Genomic DNA, 18,868 nt, shown 5'->3' with positions numbered 1-18,868 from the left:
TTGTCCGATGTGGGACAAAATAACTACTTCATAGTTCAAATGGCTCACGCACGAAGAAGGAGCAAACAAACCGAGCTGCTCAGTTCGGTCAAATGACTCAAATCTGCTACTCGCCTACTCCTTTCTCAAGTTGCTTGAAACATGTACGAGTAAATTCCATGCTCGAACTCGAATTATTAATTGACTTAATATAACAAAAGTACAGCAATATTTTAGCTCAATATTCTTGTATTTAAGTACTACTAGTATAAAAAATGTCGGACCTCGAGTGGTCTTGGCTCTTGATTTCGTGCGATTCGGGATCTTTCAAATACTTCTCGTAGAGCAACCGGGATACGTTGAGAGCGTTGCCATTGCTAGTTGTTGGGAAAATGTCCCTACTACTCTGCCACTCATTTGTTAGTTTGATCCATTGCTTCCTCCATTCTTTCAGGCTAAAACCACTGTCCGTCTTTAAACTCTCTATCAGAAACTTGAAATAAATAGCAGCTCGAGGACCGTAGTAATCCCTCAGAAGCCCACTCCAGTACTTGTTTCCTACGAGAAAAACCGCTTAAGCATTTGACCAGTGGTTGAATAACAAGAAAATGACAAGAGGGATTCAAAGTACCATAGTCGCGAAGCAGACTTGCTTCCTCCTTCGTGTTGTCAAACCACATTGTGATTTGAGTTCTTGCATTCCACTCGAACTGTGAAAGTTTACCATTTCATCAGATTAGAACCAAGTAAACTATTTAGGCTCAGATTCCTCGGAGGAGATGAAACCTATACCTGTTTTCTCTGTTCTTCATTCTGTGCAAGTTCCTTTGCGCTTTCGAGCCAGGGTCCAAGAAGAAATCCCTCGTGGCATGCCAAAAGTGTGTCCATATCTTCCACGAGTTTAAGAAATGTTTGGCTAAAGTTTACCACTCCTTGCAGATCACCTAGCTGATATGCTTCAACAACCTTTAAGAAAAGCTGATTTGCATACTTTGCCAACACTTGCCTAGTCAGATCCACGAGGTCGTACCTTACATTGCCAAATAAGCCAGTTTCAGACAAAAAAAAAAACTAAGTAATTAAGTATGATATGGATCCGATTATTAGGAACCTGTAAGTGTTACTCTCGTGGAGTTGATCCCCGCCAGCTATAAGAAGTTGAAGCGCTCGTATCACTTCAGAGGTGGAATACCATTGATGAGGATGAGTGTAGGAGTAGCTTGTTTGTTCGTAAATAGCTCTCCGGCCAAGAATCTGGTGATTTTTGTTATGTTGTCCAGATAGAGGTAAATGAAGGGATGTAGAAATTGAATTAGGATCGGCATCTGGGAAATACATAATTACATCTCTATTTTTGTCCTGTCAAAAATTAGAAATAACAGTCGTTTAGTATGAATCAGACCACAAAATCCAAATAAAAATTGATATGTGATGTCTTTGATGCATCTACTTGCAATTCACCAATGAAAATGAAAACTAGCAAAGTTGTTAAGACACTAATACATTTAATCCATCTGTGCAGTTATAAACCGTATGATACAAAATGTTCCAGCCATCTTGTATTGATGGGACCAACTTTCCATATCGTCTCTGGGCATACAGTCTTATCCAATTCTGAAAAAATAAAATGGAATCACAGTCATGGACAGGAGCGACCTGGTACTTTGCATAACAGATGAATCTGCTACGGATATTTAGTCTCTAAGGCACAGAAAAGCCTTCTTACCTCGACGTCAACTCTCTTGTTTCGAAATGCCATTTCAGACATAAGATCATAGACAATGGGATTCTGTTCGATACCCTCCATTGACATCCCAACACCAACCTTACAGATGGGAATAGAGTAAGATGAGCAAGATACGAATAGTGACATCATAAAGGTCATATGGCTTGTCATGCAGAGGAGACAGTTCTACTAGGTAAAATTTCAGTTCCTTAAAAAAATTTAGTGGACTTGCCATGGTTGAGTTAGCACTGAGGCGAGCATCTATAGGTCCAGATCCCACGTAATCTATCACTCCATACATTTCTATGTTCCCCGCAAAATTGTGCAGCATACACCTGAACAGCTATTACAAGTGAGAGAAAATAACGAAAACTAAGCCAAAAAGAGAGGCTGATTGAACCTATTCACACTTTTTATTGCTGGTGTTCGATCCTTATCTGCAGTCACACGTTCAACCAATAATCTTAACACCAATATCCATTTAAAAAGAAACTGCAGAGCAGTTAAACGATTTTGGCACTAAATTAGAAAACCCCATTTTAATATAGTATATTTCTATCGAGTAAGATCATGGGCATGATACGCAAACAAAGCAATCTCGGTCGAATTCCACACAGAACCGAAAAGAGAAGCCATACCATATGTAAGGAACCCCATAGAACTGCTGTGAAGTAGCCCATACTGGTTTAACTTCAGCATACAGATCAAGAACAACCAACTTTCCGACAGGAACAGAATGCAGAAGTGCCTAAAAATGGGATAGATTTTCATTCTAGATAGAAAGACCCAAAAAAACACAGAATAAAAAGCAGAATTTTTCGAGCATGGCCTTCAAAAGAATGGCATTCACATTATGAAAGACACATATTTCACCTTCATCTGTGGAGGCTTCCAAAATGGATCATCAGTAAAAAGCCATCCCTACAGAACATGAAAGAAATTAGACCATAGCGAGACTTGTGTATCACACATAAGTAAAAGTAAATAACAAACTCTTAGGAATCAAATTGAATAGCATTCTTAGGATGCAGGGATTTGATCGGAAAGTAATCGAAGTGATGAAACTTGTATATTGTCACCTGCATCAACCAGACTGCATCATCATCACCACTTTCCATGCCCTTAAAGATTGCAGCAGCTAATGCAGATATATATTCCGGGTCGTCAACCGGAGGAGTGTTTTCGTCAAAAGTATCACTGCATTAATTTGTAATGAAAATTCATGAAACAACCATTAATTACTGTTTGGAGCAGATAACCAGTGTGAAAAGAATGCAAGTGAACTCATATTTTAATCGATAATGATCAGGCTACGATATCAAGCAAACCTCAAGAAGGGGGAGGAGATGAGCTACACGATATCGAAAGCTATATGTTAAAACTTGAAGAAATGAGGTGTTTTAAGACACGTCTATGAGGGTCATGAGATTAAATGAAGTAGCCACGGAAAGAATATCATTTTTCTTTAGTCGTTCACAATTAGTTTTCCATTTTTTTGTGTGGTCTTACATTTTTTTTGTTCATGCAAAGAAAACTTATACATGTCCTCAGGATGCTAACTTTTCCGCATGCTGCAACTTTTGCAGCTCAGTACAAGAGAAGTTTATGACCTGGTGACGCTTAGATTTGTAAAAAATGCAGTCACCTACTTATATAGGAGCTAGATTTAGATTGTAGAAGATCAAGCAAATTTACCAGTTATAAATGTGGCTAGTCCTTCCGTATTCTGCACAACATGGGGATATCCAAATGTCAGGAAAAATATGGAACTTTTTTATACGAGTAGACCTATGGGATATTTACTTGAAGTAAGCCAGTGAAATTTGTTGTGTGTACCTTTCAATTGTTGGCGAATAAAAGCTCTCCCAATTTCAACAAACAAGGGATCTGTTGCATCAAGCAGATAGGTACAGCACCATCTGGGGTCACTCCCAACCGTATACCTAAAGAATGAAAATGAATTCTTGAATTAAAAGCACGTACATTTTTAACTTACAAATAAATAGGTTTCAAAAAGTATCCCATAAGACTGGATCCAGCAGAAATGATAAATTTTCAAAACCAAACAATCACCAATAAATATCATGCATTAGACTTCAACAATTTTATCATCCCCTCTACCAATGTCCAATAATCACATATTCACGTAACATTAGAGACCTATTTCAGAGCTATCAACGAAATAAACACACAGATCAAGAAACAGTCTGTTGGCATGATATATGTCATTCAGGAGGCAGCACTTACCAGTTTCCTAGGCGTGTTATTTTTGCCGATGTATATACACGCTTAAGAGCTGCTGGAACATTACCGGAGAAGGCTGGTAGGACTGAAATGGAGGTATAAATAGCGAAAAATATGATCAAAAGCTTGTTTTAATTCACTGAAAAGCGAAAATACAATGACCAGCAGATTTTGCAAATTACGTTCGTTCGTTAAAAAGAAATGCATTTGTGCTTTTAAAATTTACTGTACCTGGAGTCATTCCTAGCTCATTCATTCGAGCAAGAATTTTCTTCTGCAGTATCAGTTGTTGATCTAACCAACTTTGTGGAAGCGGTCCTCCCCATCTGTGATAAAAAAGAAAGTTCTCATTAGATGGGATGGAGAAAATTAATGTGGCAAATGGAATCGAGCTAATCGTGCTATCAGGTTTAAAACAGTGATGGGCATAACAGTCTGCTTCAGAAATTAGTCTGAATCTATAAGCTTACCCATGTAGATTTCCCATGCGCGACCATGCAAGAAATGCCGGACCACCGAAGAAATCATTTAATTCTGTAGCACTTACATTGAAATTCTGCATAAAGATGGTGCAAATTGTTAACCTTAAAGGAGAGAAAGAAGAATGAAAAGAGTGATACATAAGCATCATGTTTAAATAAAATCATGCATATAGTGAAAAAGACAAATTTGTTTTTATGGTTTAAACTTGGGATTTTCAAGAATATTTTTATATGTAGAATGAAGTCAAATGATTTGTTGTTGCGAGCAATCAGATCTGAGGTCTATATCTATTCAACATTGTTAACATCATAGGATATCAAACAAAAATGAATACCACATGTGCTAGACTTCATGAAAACAATATTCCTAGGGATGTGATCGAGAATTTTAAGATGACGTGAAAAACATTCGTTGCCAATACACGTTGTTTTATTCTCAACTGATTATTTGATCATTGTAGCTTTATTTTATGCATAATAGATTTTGACAACTCAGGTTGCCAAGTTACGAAAAAAAATATTATTGTTTCTCATATATGTTTTTTGGATAATATGATAATATCCATATGGGCAGAACTTTTGAACAAACTTCTGGATATCATAAGTTATCTGACGAGTTATTCTTTGTTATTCTTCTTTCTTTACACTTTTGTTCTTTTTAATTATACGATAGATGTTTTCCGAACATTAGCCAAATAGATGATAAAAGTACCTGGAAAACTTTCTGCCAGATGGCTTCTTGACCAGTAAATGCCAATGGCAGATTAATACCCTGAAGAGCCATCCAGTCTATTTCCTTCTCCCACCTTTCCCAGTCCCACCATGCAAATGTATCTTTATAAGAATACCAACACCTATCAGAGCATATTTAGCAGCTAGAAAATATGATGGGGATGAAGGCTTACAGCTCGAGGAAACAGCATTCTGATAGTAGCTCCAAGGAGTGAGCCTCTTAATTGTTATCCCAACATCTTGAATACGGGGAAAATATCCAGATTTCGGCATCGAAGATAATTGTGCACCACCTGTTTTGTCCCAAGATATATGTGCTCCACACCAATATTTCAGGTACCAGTGAAGACCAGACAAAAGCTCCACCCCAGTAGTTCCACTTATGCTGTGGGAAAAAACAGTAAAGATAGTTTCTTTTGTGCAATAAACAGGCTTTTGAAGACAGCAAAACATTTTTAGAACCACAGATATTGTAACATTGCAACTTAACTTGCAGAATTCCACCAATTCCGACAAAAGAGAGGCTATTTCTACACAAAACTTAAAACATCCTGATATATTCATCTATTTCTACTCCAATTACGTGAATTAAAAAAACTGCAATGATTTTCCACTAAGCTCAAGTACATTAACACAAATCTATACAATAGCATTTCCAACTTGGTTGATGATGACAGGATAGAATGTGCCAAACTCCTTATTCGGTCCAAAACATCACAAAAAGAAAAACAACTGATGCATACAAAATTTCCGGAGAACCAATGGGGCTAACGCCAGGATGATTGTTTAACTTAAAGCAAGATTCTCCATCACAGGAATCCTGCAAAGAACAAAGAGGAACAGGAGGGTAAAATAAATGTGAAGGGTGAGACGTATTCCATGACTTGAAATAAGCACTTCATGAACATTACATATTCAAGTAAAATCTGGTGCTTTTAAGTGAAGCAGTGTTTTTACTAGAGCAATCCAAGTAAAATTATGTGGTCCTGTTCTACCACCGAGGTATATAAAAGCAAGCCTAGCACAGTTGATTTTTTTTAAAAAAATGTAGCGTTTTGCCCCTCAAACCAAACTATGAAGTCAATTTTAAAGAAAAAGAAAGAAGTTGGAAAAAATGCCAAAACAACAAAGTTCTACTCTCATACATTTTTTCTTCCACAGCCACAGGCATTGAGCCATTGTGTTTTTTGCTTCCAATAATCCACATGCAAATGGAAACCAATATACAGTTGCATTTCTGTTTCAGCATGTAGAAATAACAAAGGACCACAAAAAAGTGAACTTTTGAAATGTTCTTTTAGCAACTTACATTTTCATCATCGTTAATCCCAAGAACAGAAAAAGTGAGTAGATATTACAACTTTACAGTAACAAAAAGTACATTAAACTCCAGTTCGGGACCAAAATCGGGTACCTTGGAGATGATGCTGAACTCAAAGCTGGAAGAATGGGAAGGAACGATGCGGTTGACGGCGGCGTAAACAGCAGAGAGTTGCACAGACGGCGGCTCTCTCTCTCTGTCTTGAATCTCCAGAAGCCTCGACATGTACTTCACACCCAACGTGGAGGAATCGGCCATTGGCACCGCCAACGCAAACAAGAAGATGAATAAGAGAAAACCCATCATCCGAGGAGCTGAAACAGAGCTGGAAAATGGGAGAGAAGAAGAAAAGGAAGAGACGGCCATTGTCGAGGAAGCGTAGAAAGGCTTCCAAACAGTGGTTGATGATTCAAAAGGTTGCCGATCATCGTATATAAAAATGGAGGTGACGATTGTTGGGTGGCGGAGAACGAGACAAATGGGCACGCCGGCAGAGAGAGAGAGAGAGAGTTGTTGGATTCTTACGTTGAATTCGGACAATCAACCACCAAAAAACTATGACTGAACCTTGTTTACATAATGTTGTTCAAATATATATACACAATATGTAATTCCAATTCCCAGAATCATATACAAAAAGTGTAGAGATTATATATACTAGAATAGCCTCTCACATTCACATATTTTAACACAGTAAATTATTTTTTAAAACACAAAAACTTTGTTATGAGTCAGTTTTTTGATAAGTCTCACGGATAAATAACTGTTAGATCAGATTATACATACTACAGTAGACACCCACATTCACATATTTTTTAACAAAGTCGATTATTTTTTTAAACACAAAAGCTTTTGTTACGAGCCAGTTTTTTACATTTCACGCGGATAAATATCTATGAAATCGTGTCACAAGATACCTACATATTTTTAAATATTTAAGTTCTTAGTATAATAAAAAAGTATTTAATTATATTTTCGAATATATTAAAATAAGTTCTCATGATAATTTTTATTGAATAAAAGACATATTTTTGTCAATTTATTAAAATATATAAGGTAGTTAATGTTGATGCATTCTTCTGCAGTATATATGTTAAAAAAGGATCATGTCTATTTTACAAAGTATATGTTGATTTTGGAATTTAAATTGGATTAAATTGGACCAAAGTAATCGACTGGTGTTTGAAGACAAAAATTTATATGAGACGGTATTACGGGTCGTATTTTGTGAGACAGATACTTTTTTGGGTTATCTATGAAAAAATATTACTTCTTATGTTAAGAGTATTACTTTTATTGTGAATATCGGTAGGATTGATTTGTCTCATAGATAAAGCTTCGCGAGACAGTATCACAAGAGACCTACTCTTGACCGAATTATCACGATCACGGTACAAGGAATGCTAAATTTATCAAAATAATCCTTATAATATTCATAGATATAGGGGTAACCAATTAATCTAAGGGTAATTTGGAGAAAAATGCCTTTGTCAATCATTTATTTAAGATTCAGTATCCATCAGTTTTTTTTGGTATTTTAGTACCTGATTAAAGATCAACTTAGTTTTTACTACATGTTTAATGCATTTTTACCTTTTTACCCTTTTAATTAATACAAATTTATATAAATACCTATTTATGTTGGTCATCTTCTCTTTCAACTCATCATTCCCAATGTTTTTGGATGACATGTAAATTAAATTCAAATTTTTTTTATTTAATAAAATAAATTCGCAACTAACTGAACTTTTTGAAATACTTAGTTTTACTTGCGAAATACTTCATTTCAATTTTAAAATACTTGATTTAGTAAATGAAATACTCAGAATGTGTATTAAAATACTGAATATTCGAATATACAACGCAATTTCTCCAAATGCTCGCATTTTCATCCAAGATTCATTTGGATGACAAGTTCATTTCATTTAATTATTTTTTTATTGTTAAAAAAACAAATTCGTAACTAAGTATGGAACTTTTTCAAGTACTTAGTTTTACTAGCGAAATACTTAATTTCAATTTTAAAATACTTGATTTGGTAAATGAGATACTCAGAATAGATATTAAAATACAGGATATTCAAATATGCAACGTAACTTCCCTAAACATGTTCATTTCATTTAATTATTTTTTAAAAAAACTTTCGTAACTAAGTATTGAACATTTTGAAGTATTTATTTTTATTTGCGAAATATTTAATTTCAATTTTAAATACTTGATTTGGTAATTGAGATACTCATAAAAGTTAATAAAGTACTCGATAGCCTAGTAGGCAATGTAAGTTCACCAAGTGCTCACATTTCTATCCAAGATGCATTTAGATGACATGTACATTTCATTTAAATATTTTTTTTAATTTTAAAAGAAAAAAAATTTGCAACTAAGCATTGAACTTTTTGAAGTACTTAGTTTTACTTGCGAAATACCTAATTTCAATTTAAAATACTTGATTTGGTAAATGAGATACTCATAATGGGTATTAAAATACTAGATATTCGAATATGCAACGTAAGTTCACCAAGTACTCGAATTTCCATCGAAGATACATTTGGATGACATGTTCATTTCATTTAAGTTATTTTTTTATTGTTAAAAAAACAAATTTGCAACTAATCATTGAACTTTTTCAAGTACTTAGTTTTACTTGCGAAATAACTAATTTCACTTTTAAAATACTTGATTTGGTAAATGAGATACTCAGAGTGAATTAAAATATTGAATATTCGAATATGCAACGTAAGTTCACCAAGTGCTCGCATTTTCATTCAAGATACATTTGGATGACATGTTCATTTCATTTAATAGTTTTTTTAATTGTTAAAAAAACAAATTCGCAATAAGTATTGAACTTTTTCAAGTACTTAGTTTTACTTGCGAAATACCTAATTTCAATTTTAAAATACTTGATTTAGTAAATGAGATACTCATAATGAGTATTAAAATACTGGATATTCGAATATGTAACGTAAATTCACCAAGTGCTCGAGTTTCCATTTAAGATGCATTTGGATGACATGTTCAAGACTTTTCAGCAGCCACAAAGCTTTGAAAGAGAGAAAAGGCTTAGAGCGAAGATTTGAAGATTTCCGGACAATGTTCTTCGAGAGAATATCCCGTGATAGGAACGAGTAGCATAATCCGTGGATTTACAATTTACAGAGAAATATGAAGTCGAATACACGTCGATAGTCATAGTCCAGTAGGTCGAAAGCTATGGGATTTAATAAAATGACATGCAATTCACCATTGATAAATAATTAAAGAGATTTAATTACTTTACTGAGTTGAATTAGTTTGACATAGCTTAAGAGGGCGTGTTCAATTGGATATGAAATCTCGTCGAAAGCATAAATCATTGTCGAACGATTTAAGTAGATTAGCGAGGGGTAGGATACTTATTCATATCATTTAAATAAATAAACATAGTTCATTATTCATCATGGACTAATTGGGAGATGCATTATGAACATAGTTCGTAAATGAGCTTGAAGTTTGCACTTTAAGCATATCTATCGATTCTTAGATCAATGATTTATAAAATACACATAAATATTAATTGACAATACTTTTTTATATTCATTGAATGATTTATTTGAAAATTATACTTATTTGACATAATACTTATTGGTAATTATTCATTATATTTATTAGTATTTTTTTCTTTATACTTATGATTATTAATTTATAATATCATTAATATTCATTCACAATACTTATTGGTATTCATTAAATGACAATGCAATACTTCATTTGTTATCATCCTCATTAGTATTCTTTCATAATATTTATTGGTAATCATTCATTATATGCATCAATATTCTTTCATTATATTTATTATCAAATTTGAGTTTGTGAAGGGTAAAATCAATTATCAGTGGAATCTAATTATATATTAATTGTAACAATTTAGGTATCTCATTTTTATTTCACGGATCTCATCATCAAAGGCAACTCAATATTTACTTCAAATTATATATTTTGACACCATCAAATAATCGAATTTGAGTATTTAAATGGTAACATCAAGTATTTGTGGACTCGTATTAGGCATTATTTGTATTAATTTAGGTATCACATTGGATACTTCTCAAGTAAAAATAAGTATTTTAAAATTTCAATACTTAGTTGAATTTGTTTTTTTACAAAAAAAATATTAAATGAGATGAATATGTCATCCAAATGCATATTCCAAGGAAAGATAAATACTTGGTGAGCTTACGTTACATATTCGAATATCCAGTATTCTATTACATATTATGAGTATCTCATGTACCAAATTAAATATTTGCAATATCAAATTAGGTACTTCTCAAATAAAAACAAATACTTTAAAATTTTTATGCTCAGTTGGGAATTTGTTTTTTCTTTTATAGAAAAAATATTAAATGATATGAATATGTCATCCAAATGCTTATTCCATGGAAATATCAATACTTGGTGAACTTACGTTGTCTATTTGAATATCTAGTATTTTAATACATATTGTGAGTATCTCACTTACAAAATCAAGTATTTGCAAACTCAAATTAAATACTTCTCAAGTAAAACTAATTTTTCTTAGTTGAGAATTTTTTTAAATTATTAAATGAGATAAATATGTCATCCAAATGTATCTTCCATAAAATACCAACATTTGGTGAACTTACGTTGCTTATTCGAATATCCAGTATTTTAATACATATTGTGAGAATCTAATTTACGAAATCAAGTATTTGCAAACTCAAATTAAAATACTTCTCATTTAGGGAGTGAAATAAAGTATTGGTAGACTCAAAATAGATATTTTTTGTACTAAGTTAGGTATCAGATTTTAACTTCACAAATGACACATAAAAAATCACTCAATATTAGTTGAAACTTTATTTTTTATATCCCAAAATAATCAAAGTTGAGTCTTAAAAGGGTAAAATCAAGTACATGTGAAATCAAATTAGGTACTATTTGTACCAATTTAGGTAGTACATTTTTTATTCACAAATCTCATCATCAAAAAATATTCAATATTATCTTCAAATTATATATTTTGACATACTCAATCGAATTTGAGTATTTAAAAGGTAAAATCAAGTGTTTGTGAACTCGAATTATGTATATCAATTTAGGTATCACATTTTTGCTTCACGAATATCATCATCGGTATCACTTAATATTAACTTCAAATTATATTTTGGCATCCTCAAATAATTGGATATGAGAATTTACGGGGTAAAATCATGTATTTATATACTCTAATTAGATACTCTTTGTACCAATTTAAATATCACATTTTAACTCCACAAATGACACAATCAAAAATCACTTAATATTAATTGAAACTTAAGTATTTTCATACACATTTGAATTATTCAAATAGTCAAATCAAATATTTGGAACCCGAAAATAGGTATTTTATCGATCAAAATAAGTAATTTTTCTAATTCAACAATGAGTGAGAAACTATGTTTTTTAAAAAATTAGATGACATGAGTAAGTAATCTTAATGCATTTTCAATGAAAAGACCAACAATTATTGAATTTATTATGATAGCTCGAAGATCTAGTATTTTCTTACACATTTGGAGTATTCAAATAGTTAAATCATGAATTTGAAACACCAAAATAGGTATTTTGTAGGTCAAAATAAATACTTAATTTTATTTCAAGATGAGTGATGACATATGTTTTTTTTAAAAAAAATAAAATGACATGAATAAGTTATCCTAATGCAACAATGACTGAATTTATGGTGAATGCTCGAAAATATAGTATTTTATTATATGTTTGGAGTATTCAAAGAGCAAAATCAAGTATCTGAAACCCCATAATAGGTACTTTGTATGTCAAAATAAGTATTTAGTTTTATTCCATGATAATTGAGAAACAATATTTTGTTAAAATTATATTTTAAATGGAGAAAAATGATATAATTTTTGTGGATAAAATAATATATTTATTTAAATAATAAAGGGTAAAAATATAAAGTTTGCTTTATGGGTAGTCAAAACTAAATGTATTGATTGTCAGTTATTGATTTCTACAAAATTATGGTTAGGTACTGAATTTTAAGTGAAACAATGACAGATGTATTTTTTTGAAATTTACCCTTAATCTAATCACCAAATATATAAGTGTTATTTTTTTTTTTCGAAATCAAATGAAATAAAACTATGCCAAGCTGGGAAATCTATTCCACCTAATAATATCATATTTAATTTTTAATTTCGAAATCAAATGAAATAAAACTATGCCAAGCTGGAAAATCTACTCCACCTAATAATATCATATTTAATTGATATATATATATATATATATATATATATATATATATATATATATATATATATATATATTATATTTTTATATATGGTGTGTGCCAACCATACACACTTCTGTATCTATTATATATAATAAATCATATTAAAATTGTCTATCCACGATAGAATTATATATATATATATATAATTCTATCTCCGTATATTTTGGTGTTATGTCAGTAATTTTTCGACGTCTCAAGGAAACCCTCAAGGATATATAATTGGATATCCCAACATTTCATTACATATACAGTCTCTTAATTATCATAATATTTCATACATTTTCCAGCATCATAACAATAAGAAAAAAGTTAAGAAACTCAATCCAAAATCATGGGAATCAAATTATACATGTTTAAAATTTTTATAAAGATTTTGTTAATGATAGCTCAGAACTGAAATCTTGGCTTGAGGACCACCTTGGACATATACAAAAGTGCATTGAGAACCAGGCTCCAATACTTTGATCCATTCAGGGAACTGGTAAGTGTTCTTCTCCTGTGTAGGAGACAGCCCCCACAATGGCCCTGTTAACTTTTCGAAGCCAAGCTTCAGCTCTGTGATCGGCTGCTTCGAAACGTTCTTGACTATCACTTGGTGTCGATAATAAGTCTCTTTGCCTACTCCCCATGAGTTTGTTATGGAGTGAAGAAACTTGACAGGGATATCTGCAAGAAACAATGGATATGTTGCCTATGAATATTCACCTGATTCGGATGTAAGATGTTGCTTAGGCTCCAAGTTATAATGCTGTATGCTTTTTACCTTTGGGTGAGTTGTTCTGAGGATTGTATGGTTTTGGTTGTTCTTGATGGTATGAACCTGGTGATTGAGGCCAACCGTTCGGTCAAAAATCGTTACATTAATGTTGAGATTGAAAATTTAGTTTTTGCTGACAGTTTCTGGATGTAATTTACCTGCAGAATCTTGAGGCAGGTTGTGGAGCTTGGAGAAAAGTCCTACAAGAGGGGCATTGCCTGATATAGTTGGCTCAGTTTGTTGATAATTAGACCTGTCGTCTGTGAATTCGTCGTTAGCATTCGGTCCTCCAACCAATGCGCCATGTATAACATTGGGATCTGCTTCGGGGCGTTTGTACCAAGTCTCGAATCCTTCCACACATCCAACCTTGGTCTGGAGGATGGAAATGGAGGCGATAGAAGCCCCTCTGTGATGAACATGCACCGGATAGTTCGGTCCATAACCCACCAAGTAACTCAGTGACTTAGGATTCTTGCCAAGAATATAATCAGCCTGTGCAGGTAGTCATAGGCATGAAATCAACAGAGTTTAGAAGAAAGAAAGAACTATAAAAAAAACGACGAAAGGGGGGCGATGTAGTATTCATACTTGTGATTTTGCGAAGTTGAGGAGATCTTGAGGTTGGATTTGTGGGGAATCAGGACAGTTGACTACACTTTTTTCTTTTGCAAGATAGTCAGAATAAACAGCAAGGAGAAATGCAGCAGAGGAAGAATACTGCAGATTGTTCCACTCATTTAAATAGACAAGGCCACCTGAAAATCATGGTTGAGTTAGGGAAAGTCATTTCTTAACTAAAAATTATTGAAATTTTATATGTAAATTTTTTACGATTAATACTCACCCGGAGTCAAAGGGACATTGTAGCCATCATTCTTTTGAAGACAAGCACAAGTGAAGTAATCGGCTTTGGCGCGATATTCTTGGAGTATCGAAGAGTATTGTCCTCCAGCTCCATCTAACAAAATCTGCACAAAATAAACTAACTCACTGTGATACAAGAATCTTGGTCTTCAATTCTGGTAATAGGATCGAATGTTTGTCGCAGTAGTTAAATATGAAGCTGATTCTAAAAAAATTATATGAAACAGTTTAAACAGCACATTTTGAATGGTATCCACATGTGCTCGAAATACGAGGATATTAAGTATCTCGACTTACCTTTGAGAGAAGAATCTGGACTCCAGCATACTTGTTGTCCCATGAAAATTGTTTGACAGCCATTCCAGTTCCCCCCAAGGAGGCACAGTTATCCGCAACATATTTCAAATAATAGTCATCATTAGTAGCTCTATACAGCCATGCTGCCCCCCATAAAAGCTCATCCTAATCACAATATCAAGAAAAAGATTAGAGACCCCAAAAAATCTAATAATAAACAAGAAACAGAAAACCCGATTAATTTTTCGCTAAATCGACCGATATTGACGAAAAAACTGAGAGATCACAACTCACAAAATAACCAGATGAAGGGTAGAATTGCTTGGCTGAGTCAATGGAATTATGATAGAATCCGCTGAACCTATCCGCAAATGAGAAAAGCTGGGAAAAACAAAACACAGAAAACATATCAGATAACACCATGTATTTTGAATTTAAGTTTACATTTCAGCTGAATCTAAAAACCAAAAAAAAAAAAAGAATAAACTGCTAACCTGTTTTGCATGTATTAACAGAAGGTTAGAATATGCAGAATCATATTTCAAGAAAGCAACAGAGGCTGCAGCGAAGGCGGCTGCAGCTTCTCCGGCCAGGTCTGATCCTGGATGTTCAGGGTCTAGCCTGTATCCAGTCCTTGGCGTGCTCATATCCTCGGCGCGTTCCCAACAGTAATGATCTGATACCCCGTCTCCCACCTAGACACGAAAAGTAGTCGATATCATCATAAACTCATGAAATGATTGAGATATAAGTCGTTTGTAAAGCAACTATGTGACCAAGAAAATGCAAAAAAAATTGGTACCTGTGCCCAAAGAACATTTGGTTGAGTGTGTGCCTTGATGAAATAATCAGTTCCCCATTTGATAGCTTCCAAAGTGTGTCCCAACTGGTTGAGAGAGAGCAACTCTTTGTTGAAATCAATGGCTGCCCATGATAGCATTGTCACACCAAATGCCATTGGTAGGCCAAATTTTACATGATCTCCAGCATCATAGTACCCTCCAACCAAGTTCACCTGCCCATGAAACACACACAGATGGAGTCAAAATTATCATGTTGTTATATTCATTTCAAAGCCACAACAAAAAAAAAAATGGAGGAGGTTTTACCCCTTGATCATAACCATCACGTAGCCCCGAGTCACCGCGCCATTTCACGCGTTGGCTCATAGGCAATTTACCGGACCGTTGTGCCTCGTAGAACAAGAGACTCTTGTCGAGGGCGTCGGCATAGTCGAAAGCTTGTACCGTGGCTACATCCAAAGCAAATGAGCAAACTAACAAGGCAAGAATGACATATCCTGGTGCCAAAGTCACCATGTTTAATTTTCTTGTATGTCTTTAGTTAACTATGCACTCTTCCTAATGTGACAATATATATATATATACACACACACATTTTAAGGAGAATGTAAGAATTTTGGAAAATTAGTAATTAATTTGATATTATAAAATAAAGAATAATAATAATAAGGTAGGGGAGTCCAATGGGTGGTAGCCTCCACGTTCGTGGAAAATAAAGAATTGGAATTCATTTTCAAGATTGAGCTCCCCACGTTGTCCTCTTATGTTTAAAATTATTTATTAAATTGACCCTTAGAGGGGAAAGTGTAATGAGGGAGCACAGATTACATGCATTTATGATATTTTCATATAATAAATAATTATGCAAAATAAATATATATTTAAATAGTTTATTTTCTTTATTGAATGTATTTTTGTAATTTTTTTTAGAGATAATGGTTTTTTGTGATTTCATAGGGGCATTTTTTTTATAGCCGAAATGGAGAATGTGTTAATATGTTTTAATAAAGTATTTTTTTTAAAAAAAAATTCATGGGTTTTTTGTGATTTAATAAGGGGCATATTTGTATAGTTTATTTATTTATAAGCGATCATTAATTTGAGGACAAAAACTTGTGTGAGACGGTCTCACGAGACATATGTTATGAGACAGATCCCTTATTTGGGTATTCTATGAAAAAATATTACTTTTTGGGTATGTCTCTTGTGAGACGGTCTCACGAATTTTATCTGTGAGACGAGTCAATTCTACCGATATTCACAATAAAAAGTAATACTTTTAGCATAAAAAAGTATATTTTTTCATCGATGATCCAAATAAGATATCTGTTTCACAAAATACGATCCGTGAGACCGTCTCACACAAGTTTTTGCCTTACTTTTTTATGTTAAGAGTATTACTTTTATTATGAATATCGTTAGGGTTGACGCGTCTCACAGATAAAAATTCGTGAGATCGTCTCACAAGACACCTACTCTAATTTGAAATATATATTTTTGAGACACCTACTCTAATTTGAAATATATATTTTTGTGAAATTCAATTGGCGTACTAATAATTGGTCAGAGCAATTTGATAATTAATGAAACTTGATAGGGACAATGCCAAGAGACCAAATATTTTCCCTCTATTTTCCGTATTTTGTATCTTTCTAATACTACCAATTTGTTAGGATTTTTAAAAAAAATGTTCGAGAACTACAAATCTTGGAGAGGGTGGCTTTTATAAAAAAATAAATAAATATTGTAATAATGAAAATCTAAATGATAAAAATTTAACGTTTTTGGACGAATCTATCACATAGAATTTGTTTATACAGTCTACTTGCCTAATGTGACTTGCAGACTACTATGTTAGCTTGAGATTTATCTAATATGTATCGAAAAATATTGACTACGAACTCCATCGTCGTAAACAAAAATATATATGAATCAGGTGTATAATGTTTACCCACTTTGTCTACAAATTTACACCACAAATGTCGAAAATTATTACAGGGAGCTGTTGGGCCGTGCTTGCATGTTTGAAGTGCAAAACATCTGGGCCACTTATTATTCTGAGTTTTGGGCTACAATACCGGTCCAAAATCATATTTAATTGGGCCTTCTTTCATATGCCCCAGATTGAATCCGGATCCGACTTAATAATTTTATTTTCAAAGAAAAAAATTATTAGTAAACATTTTATATAAATTAGTTCATTTTTTTAATTAACCCACAAATTTATATTGGCACGTGTTAATATGAAATTGATTGATTTGTTTATGAAATAATTATGACTTATGAGATCATAGGTTATAGGGTTTAGGATAATTAGAGTTTGAAATTCTTTTATATAGGATAACAATAATGTATTTGACCAAGCAAACCTTTCGGCAACATGATATGCCTTCAAGTCATGATTTATTCTATGATTTATAACTTTGTGTCGACGATGACACGACGATTATGATCTTAGCTTATATGACCATCGAGGATGTGAGCATGTTTTATATAAATCGTCATATCATATTTATATATTAGTTTTGATATGTTGTACACACCTCATCGATGCTCACATAAGTGTACATTGTATGTGTATATCATATCAAAACTTATATATATATAGACACACACACACACGGATTCAAGGTTTTATCCGATAGATTCTTTTCTAGTTTGAGATGGCATATAGAGATAACCATAAATGCATAATATATAATCGTTTTGTAATTTGTTCAATTTCATATGTACATAAGTGACAAAATTTTGTGTGAGACGGTCTCACGGGTCGTATTTTGTGAGACGGATATCTTATTTGTATCATCCATGAAAAAGTATTACTTTTTATGCTAAGAGTATTACTTTTTATTGTGAATATTCGTAAGGTTGACCCGTCTCAGAGATAAAAATTCGTGAGACCGTCTCACAAGAGACCTACTCGAGATAAATATAGCCAGTGGATTTAGCCTTCACTTATGTATTGAAATACAAACGAAGATGTCAATTTTTTTTTTTTTTAAAAAAAAGAAAACACCATGACCTTTTAAACCGGATTGTTTTAGTACTATACCAAAACATGCAATGCAATACCTTAAAAAAAATAATGATAAAGAAACTTAGAGAGCTTATATTAATAGGAAAAAATCCATAAGGTTGAAAATATAAAATTTAAGACTTAAATAAACCTAAAGACAAAAAAAAAACATAAAATTCAAAAATATATATAATAATATATTTATTTTTCGACAAAATATCAATTTTAGTCATGTATGTACTGAGTCATGACATTTTTAATCATGTATATTATGTCGAATCTATTATAGTCATGTAATATGTTTTGATAATCAATCTTATCTCCTTTTCCCTAAACGCGCGTTATTAAA

General features: G+C 32.8%; 2 protein-coding genes across 2 annotated transcripts; both read right to left on the bottom strand.

The window, feature by feature from the left end:
* Positions 1-5: 5 nt before the first annotated feature.
* On the bottom strand, positions 6-7,064 carry LOC140820019 (alpha-N-acetylglucosaminidase-like). Its single transcript, XM_073180317.1, has 19 exons — positions 6,578-7,064; positions 5,907-5,983; positions 5,337-5,548; positions 5,144-5,265; positions 4,420-4,505; positions 4,181-4,275; positions 3,953-4,034; positions 3,542-3,648; positions 3,401-3,431; positions 2,785-2,902; positions 2,579-2,626; positions 2,344-2,453; positions 1,938-2,040; positions 1,706-1,804; positions 1,483-1,593; positions 1,091-1,338; positions 772-1,009; positions 611-689; positions 6-537 (listed from the first exon to the last, which is right to left on the bottom strand). Exons 1-19 carry the CDS (start codon positions 6,848-6,850, stop codon positions 233-235), a joined length of 2,544 nt encoding a protein of 847 aa, XP_073036418.1. The 5' UTR covers positions 6,851-7,064; the 3' UTR covers positions 6-232.
* A 5,975-nt stretch (positions 7,065-13,039) lies between these two features.
* LOC140819850 (endoglucanase 5-like) lies at positions 13,040-16,019 on the bottom strand. Its single transcript, XM_073180088.1, has 10 exons — positions 15,810-16,019; positions 15,503-15,715; positions 15,195-15,395; positions 14,995-15,081; positions 14,701-14,865; positions 14,384-14,507; positions 14,128-14,294; positions 13,695-14,031; positions 13,543-13,599; positions 13,040-13,445 (listed from the first exon to the last, which is right to left on the bottom strand). The coding sequence occupies exons 1-10, from the start codon at positions 16,017-16,019 to the stop codon at positions 13,156-13,158; spliced, it is 1,851 nt and encodes a 616-aa protein (XP_073036189.1). The 3' UTR covers positions 13,040-13,155.
* Between the last annotated feature and the right edge of the window lie 2,849 nt (positions 16,020-18,868).

Source organism: Primulina eburnea, chromosome 18 (genome assembly GCF_022965805.1).
Source record: "Primulina eburnea isolate SZY01 chromosome 18, ASM2296580v1, whole genome shotgun sequence".
Classification (NCBI taxonomy): domain Eukaryota; kingdom Viridiplantae; phylum Streptophyta; class Magnoliopsida; order Lamiales; family Gesneriaceae; genus Primulina; species Primulina eburnea.
The sequence above is the reverse complement of the archived record's forward strand: the minus strand, read 5'-3'. Positions and strand labels throughout refer to the sequence as shown.